This window comes from Borostomias antarcticus, assembly GCF_949987555.1.
Source record: "Borostomias antarcticus genome assembly, chromosome: 34".
In the NCBI taxonomy this organism is placed as follows: Eukaryota; Metazoa; Chordata; class Actinopteri; order Stomiiformes; family Stomiidae; genus Borostomias; species Borostomias antarcticus.
The window spans coordinates 4,841,998-4,849,842 of record NC_140267.1 but is presented as its reverse complement, the minus strand read 5'-3'; the positions used below and the strand labels follow the sequence as shown (position 1 = coordinate 4,849,842).

Genomic DNA, 7,845 nt, shown 5'->3' with positions numbered 1-7,845 from the left:
ATGAGGGCGGGACATATGTTTAGAGGAATTTGATTGGAACATTGACAAGTGGACGGGTTTTAAGAACTTTAGACGGATTCGATAGGAGGATAGCGTTGATTGACGGGTATGTCGTGAGATTATTGGCCTAAAATCTAAGGTACCTGTTGTCGTCATTGCACGTGACTTACCGTTTTCCAGGAAGTAAGAAATTATACTTTGATATAAGATTACAACAAAAGTAGAATTTTGTAATTTTTTTGGCATACATCGTTGAATAGGTGAACACTATGACCAATTATGTGAACCAAAATGGGACAGAATGTTTTTTTAATTTCAGTGCGACTTTAATCCAAAGGGATTTACAATGTTGACATCTTATTTGTTGATCAACTATGATGAAAGGCCTAGGCTATATGGTTTGGAATATGGATTGATTTTCAAAAATGTCATGGCAAGCAATATAAAACCACTAATTTCCTTTACAAAAGTGAGAAACAGGCGAAATTGCAAACTGTTTTGTATAATTGAGTATAGTGTAGTAGGCTACTATTCCTTATTAAGCACAAGGGGTCGCCATCTAGCTGTGAATGAACATAACCATCCATCTATGTTGATAAAGTGGCCTATATTATTTTTATTTCACTCTTTTCTGTTCAGTTGTGAGAATTGATAGCCCCAAAAAACACAATCTACACCTCATTTTAGAATAGGCTAGTCAGAGATAATTGGGCATAGGCTAACATCACCATGTCTACATTCGATTTTAATTTAAAACACTTTTAAAATATCATAAATAAATAAAAACATATAGAAAACAGAAAATTGCACCAGTTGAAGTTAAATTGAATTAATCTCAATGAGATGGACGGTGTCATGTCTGGACAAATTCTACGGCGGCCAGTCAGGCTCAATGGGTTCTTCTCCAGATGTTCCGTGCGCTGCTTGCGTTTGCCCGTCAGCCAATGAGAAGAGAGGTCAGTCGACGAAGGGGCGGGTCGTATTTATTCCCATGCTAAACAGGTAACAAGTTGGCAGCTGGTTACACTGCAGTCTCAGACGGGTTTAAGAAGAACTTCACTCTCATACTCACCCCTGTGAGTTCATACACCTCTGCAAGAGAACCACTTTTCCTAATTTCCCTCTGATTCTTTTCTGGATACGCATGGGGGTCCATCTCCAAAATGAGCTGTAAGGGATCTGGACCGTGCGTAATGAGCGCGTCTGCGGGCATCGACCGTGGACGCGTCGGGGAGAGGTTACAAGCGGCCCTAGCCGGGCTCCAGGAGCTGCGTTTCCTCAAGGAGAAACAGGGGGACTTGGTGAACTGGGCCCTGCGGATGGACCGGGTTGAACCGGTGTGTTTTAACGGTACCGTTACAAGCACCGACGGTCCGAGGCAAGGGTCCGAGGAGCAGCGACTGGAAGCGACGCTCACTGCCTTGAAGCAACAACTGGTACGCTTGTATTTTTGCATTGCAAATGTGTCCAAATGACCAGTTCGAATGAATTATTCTGTGCTAGAATATCAGTAGATATCATGTTCTATCAAATTGTATGTTAAATACATAAAATATAGCCTATTTATAGAAACCCACGTTTTTTATGTAGGCCTACTAAGCTTGGCATCATTGATAGACATATAGAGAGTGTTTAGTATTATCCCACTGCAGTGTTATTGTCGTGGGGGGTGTTCCTGGTCTCAGTCGGTCTCAGCAGGGGGGGGTCATAAATCAAAGTTCATTTCAGGACCACGGAGCACCGCAGGGGACATTGGGGGGGCGGGGCTGTTCCTCTCTGATCATTAACTTTAATGGTAGTGGAAATACACAATTGCCTTTTGGTTCTGGGTTCACACCATGTAGGAGATGGACATTTGACCCCTTTATTGTCCTCAGCCCCCCCAATGCCCTGGTATTTATAAGGATATATCAGTAAATATACATGTTTAGACATGTCTGAGTTTGGACTCGCAAAAATACATCTACAATTGTGGATATCAGTGATATCATGTTGGATCAGGAACACGATGATATCACCCGAAGATTTTCTCAACAAAGATACTTTTGTTCCAAACTAAATATGGCAATAAGTGGCAGTTAGTGACGAAGCCCTCCGTTTTAACTCGGGCCAAGATATTAAGCCCTCGTTAACCCAGGTAAAACCCTTCTTTCCCCGCCTGTCTTACCCACCATCCCCCGTGCCAGGAGAAGGGGTGCAAGCAAGGGCTTGCAACACATTTGGGGTCGGGTTATTACCTGGTCCTGGGTGCCTAAACAAACAGTGTCCTCTCCCCCCCCCCCCCCTCCCCTCGGCTCAAAAGTTTACACAATGGCTGGTCTCTCTCTGCGGGGGAGAAATGAGTCACCCACCACTGCCCCCCCCTCGTCCTGTGAGGGTTAATGATCAGCCCTTCCCCTTCTTTGTTGTTGTGATGGGATTGTAACCTCAGGTTAAAGCTTGCGGTGAGTTGGTGCACACAGTTTTGTTGTTTTTTTCGCCCCGTGTTGGTGTGTTCTGTGTGTGTGGTCTTTGTATACTGACTGTGTGTGTGTGTGTGTGTGTGTGTGTGTGTGTGTGTGTGTGTCAGTCGAGGCTGCGTAGGCAGGACGTGGGTCTGAAGAGTCACCTGCAGCAGCTGGACCAGCAGATCAGCGAGCTGAAGATGGACGTTGGCAAGGTCTCCACAGAACAGCTGAGCGACAGCAGACCCAGCTCAGGTCAGGAGACACACACACACACACACACACACACACAGGGACACACACACACACACACATAGGAACACACACAGGAACACACGCACACACACAGGAACACACACAGGAACACACACACACACACACAGGAACACACACACAGGAACACACACACAGGGACACACACACACAGGAACACACACACAGGAACACACACACACACACACACACACACAGAAACACACACACAGGAACACACACAGGAACACACACACAGAAACACACACACACACAGGAACACACACACAGGAACACACACACAGGAACACACACACAGGAACACACACACACAGGAACACACACACAGGAACATACACACACACGCGCACGCACACACACACACACACACAGGAACACGCACACACAGAAACACACACACACGCACACACACACACAGGAACACGCACACACAGAAACACACACACACACACACAGGAACACGCCTCTCAGATTCCTCTGTCTGTATCTGTGCTCGTCTCCTGACCTCTCCTCCGTCCCCCAGGAACACACACACACAGGAACACACACACACACACACACACACACAGGAACACGCCTTCGTCTGTATCTGTGCTCCTCGTCTGACCGTCTCTCCTCCGTCCCCCAGGAACACACACACACACAGGAACACACACACACACACACACACACTTAGTCTGTATCTGTGCTCGTCTCCTGACCGCCTCTCCTCCTCCCCCAGGCTTCTACGAGCTCAGCGACGCCGGCTCCTGCTCCCTGTCCAACTCCTGCACCTCCGTCTACAGCGAGTGTCTGTCCTCCTCCCTGACCAGCCTCCCCCCTCCTCCTCCTCCTCCTCCTCCTCCTCACCCCGAGGCGCCTCGCAGGCTGTCGGCCGACGAGACCGTGGCCCAGCCCGGCCCCCACCCCCGCGGCGCCGGACTCCACCTGGGCAGCAGCAGGATCCGGGCGCGGCAGAGACCGGTGTCCACAGGTGGGCCCCGCTCTCACCAGAGCTCTCTCGCTCAAGAGAGAGGGGACTGTTATTAACACAAGATTACGCTGGCGATACTAGTTTTATAGATTTGAAAGTTTTCCAGGAGCTCGGTCGTCTCGCTGAGAGGGGTCAGGGGAGAATTTTTACAGCTCACCTATTTCGGCCCCCGGGTGAAACTGTTTTTTTGCTTCCCTCTGGAATATGTAGGGGTGGGTCGTATGCCCACCTCCCTTGTTCTCTGTAAAGCGCATTGTGTTGCCTCTGGGTATGAAATGCGCTATACAAATAAAGCTTGATTTGATTATGAATAGTTTAACCACAATTATGTGAGTGTTCATTACTTGTGCTGAGTGACTTGCATTGGTAAAGCCTTGTAGATTGACCCTAACCCCTAACCCTGCCTCTGTGTGACCCCAGGTGACCTGGACAGGATGTTGACCCCTGGACTGACCTACTATAAGTCTGTGGATGTAAAGAAACCCTCCCTGGGCCCCAACCTGCGGACCTGCAGCGTGGACCCCAAGTTCCAGAACAACCTGGTGTCTCGCAGCGGGGCCGAGGTCTACCACTACCCCAGCCCCCTCCACGCCGTGGCCCTCCAGAGCCCCATCTTCTCCCTGGGAGGGGAGCCAGCGGCCCCCGTGACCCCAGAAAGCCAGGGGCCTCCGGCGGAGAGGGGAGAGGCGTGCCGGCGGGGACGAGAGGGCCCCGAGGCGAGGCCCCCGGGCTACATCGACCAGCTGCTCCGGCGCAGCGTGAGCAAGATCAACTTCCAGAGCGAGGTGGGGAGAGAGAGGGGGAACGCGGCGCCGGACTACCCCCGGGGGCCCGGCGGCGTCGGGGCCCTGCGTCCGGACGAGCCTCAGGCCCCGCCGGCCGTCCGACCGGACCTCGCCCCGTCGGACGGTACGAGGCCGCCTGCAGCGCAGCCTAACCCGAACCAGGAAGTGAGATACTGCAGGCCACCTCCCACACCCAGAGGCCCCGAGACCTCGTACCGTTACTCCTACCCGGCGTCCATGAGGGAGCTCAACCCCACCGCCGCCACGCCGGCGTGCGGGGACGCCCCAGAGCGAGCGCGCCCGGACCAGGGAGCGTGCGAGCAGAGGGCCTCGGCTCGCGGCTCCGGCGCCGAGGAGGCCCAGGGTCCGGCGGGCGGTCCGGGCCACGACTTCGTCCGCGCCCGCTTCGTGCCGGCAGGCGCTCAGCGGGTCAAGGTGAGGCAGGCGGACCGCAAGACCAGAGCTGTGAAGCTGAGGAGGAGGAGCGCCGCGGAGAAGAGGCCCCAGCAGGGCCACGCCCCCTCCTCCAACGAGAGGAGCAGGGAGGCCGCCGCCGGCGCCGCCGCCGTGCGGGGAGGGAGGGAGCCCAGAGCCCCGGGGAAGGGGGGGGCGTCCCAGAGAGCGGCGGAGGAGCGCGGGCGCTCAGGGTCCGAGGCCAGCCTCTGGGGCCCCGGGGCCTCTCACAGCCAGCGGGTCCGCCCCCAGGAGGCCCCTCAGCCCGGGAGAGGCCGCCGCGCCCAGGGCCCGGAGCCGGAGCCGCCCGCCGAGCCCAGGAGGCGGAGCCAGAGGGCGCCGAGGTGGCCGTCCGACGTGGAGATGTTCCAGGCCGCGTGCGTCCAGCGGTCCAGGGAGCCCGGGAGCAGGTCGGCGCCGGGCCGCGCCACGCCCCACTCGGCCCACTGGGGAGGACCTCCTCCTCCTCCTCCTCGCGCCCTGCCTCCCTCCTCCTCCTCCTACTTCAGCAGCCTCAACGCCCGCTACCCGCCGGCCCCGCCCGCCCGCCGCCCCGCCCGCTGCGAGTCGGAGTACTCCGGCGAGTGCGCCTCCCTCTTCCACTCCACCATCGCCGAGAGCAGCGAGGGCGAGCGCAGCGACGGCACCGTCAACCGCTTCGGGGGCAGCGAGTCCAGCCGGAGCTCGCGTTCCCCCTCCGAGACGGACGGCAGCCTGTCGCCCGACGAGGGGGGGCCGGCGGAGGGGTCCGAGGAGGAGGAGGGGGCGGCGGGGGGGGGGCTGGTGTGGGCCGAGGCCACCCTGGGACCGCCCACCGCGGGGCTCCTCCCCCTCCAGCTCCCCCGCCCCGAACACCCGACCTGCCGCATCAAAGCCTCGCGGGCCCTGAAGAAGAAGATCCGCCGCTTTCAGCCCGCCTCCATGAAGGTCATGACCCTGGTGTAGCCGAGAATTGTGGGTAATCGGCCCGCCCTCGCCAGAACCGTGTAAATACAGTCACTGGCGTCCCCTGTCCATAGCTGCGGTCAGCCATTGTTGTAAAGCGTCGCCAAAAAAACAAAATGGATCTCAGTTGAAAAGAAAGACTGTCAAGAACTAATTAAACATATTTGCATTCTAACTAGATTGGACTTGTGTAGTTTAACTACATCTGAAAAGAGATTTGATGGAACTCTCTAGAAACCAAAAATGTATGTTGCGCTGTGTACTAAAATAATGTGTATTATACTTAAATTGTAAGTAACTGATGTCGCAACTCTAATTGGGTTGGGCAGTTAAAGATTGAGTGGAGGGTTACCGTACTTTTATTAATGTCTCTGTCATGGAGAATATGCTGATTCTTTTTTACACTTCATATTATAAGCAATTTTCTTTCACTTTAATTTTCTTTCTCATTTTATTTTTGCACATTTTGACTGCATAACTTTCATTGTAGAATAAAAAAAAAGTATTTAACGCTCAAAGTCTTTGTGTACATCCTTTAACCCTTTTAACCCTGAAAATAAAGTGACAACATTTCGAATATTAATTGGATTTTCCCTATAATACTAGAAAGCGCAGTTTCTCAGCTTTCAGCAAGTGTTGGAGTGAGGAATTTTTTTGATTTGTATTTTTTTAATATTATTAAATATTTGTTAGATATTTTTAAAATGTTGCCGGTGACGTGGTCGTATTAAAAGGGTTAACTTCAATTACAGTACGAAATCCTTGACCTACTGTACTGCACTGCCCTTAACTTACCTGTGAAATTGGTGTTGTAAAAAGTGGTAATCTTCCTTAATTGTAATTGCCCCCTAGGTGTCACTGTCATTATGTTTGTTTATGACATTACAATGAAAATCATAATTGGCAGTCAGTCCTCAAGTTAACTGTATGTCACTCAATTACATGCCTGAATACAATCGGCTGCACCAACTTGTTGAGCTTTGACTTCGCACATTTACTGAAATAGGCACACTGTACCCTCACACACTCTCTCTCCCGTGCACTTAGGAGTGCGTGAACCCAGCGGTGAGCTCATGTTTCTGTCTGGGGTCGGAGGTCAGGGGTCGGGCTGGGAGGAGGTATCCCCGTGGGATTTAGCGGGACTGACGGGATGATAAACTGTCATGGCGGATTAGACACAGAATCTCATTTGTGAGATGCGGCGCCCGCGGGAGGGCGGAGCTAAAGGCTACTGTCGAGACGTGCGTTGGTGAAGCCACAGAGCGCCCTCGCGTAAACCTACTCCCCTCCTGTTCGTTTGTAATAACGTAGCTGTGTCCCAGTGGGACTGAGTCTCCATGAGCTCGGGAGACACACTGGGTCCTTATAAGAGGCTTGTGAGTCTCAGATATTCTCAGCATGTCATCAAGTTTGTTTGTAGATATTTTTTAGGGCTTTTCAGCTTTAATGGACAGTTGAGAGAGACAGGAAACGTGGGAGAGAGAGAGGGGAGGACATGCGGCACAGGACCCAAGCATCGAACCCTGGTCCGCCGCGCGAAGGACTAGCCTTCATATGGTGCGCGCTTTACCTGGTGAGCTACCGGGGCGGCCCCAGCATGTCATCAAGTTTGACCTAGAACGTCAACTGCCCTGGGAATCTTACCTCAGTGGGACACAAAGACTTTTAACCATAACCCATCTTGAATCCATCAATGAAAGATCTTTCCCTGTCCTGTCCAACACATCCTGGTTATTCACTTTCTCAACACGCGGAGGAAACCTACAAATTCTCCAGATCGCCATTAACATCAAAGATGTCGTTTCAGGCCTGCATCAGAGATTAGTCTGTTTTAGAGAGCTACCTTGACCTCTGACCCTTCTATAGGAGCATCAGTAGGATTAAGACAGAGCCTAGCCGAGCCTTTGATGTAGCGGCGTACAGAGCTGAGCGGGGGCAGGCGTGACCTTGACCTCGCTGACCTCTCCAGCTG

At 52.9% G+C, this 7,845-nt stretch overlaps 1 protein-coding gene across 1 annotated transcript; it reads left to right on the top strand.

The window, feature by feature from the left end:
- Positions 1-1,037: 1,037 nt before the first annotated feature.
- dact2 (dishevelled-binding antagonist of beta-catenin 2) lies at positions 1,038-6,361 on the top strand. Its single transcript, XM_084460948.1, has 4 exons — positions 1,038-1,436; positions 2,570-2,699; positions 3,439-3,690; positions 4,111-6,361. The coding sequence occupies exons 1-4, from the start codon at positions 1,164-1,166 to the stop codon at positions 5,871-5,873; spliced, it is 2,418 nt and encodes an 805-aa protein (XP_084317074.1). The 5' UTR covers positions 1,038-1,163; the 3' UTR covers positions 5,874-6,361.
- The last annotated feature ends 1,484 nt before the right edge of the window (positions 6,362-7,845 follow it).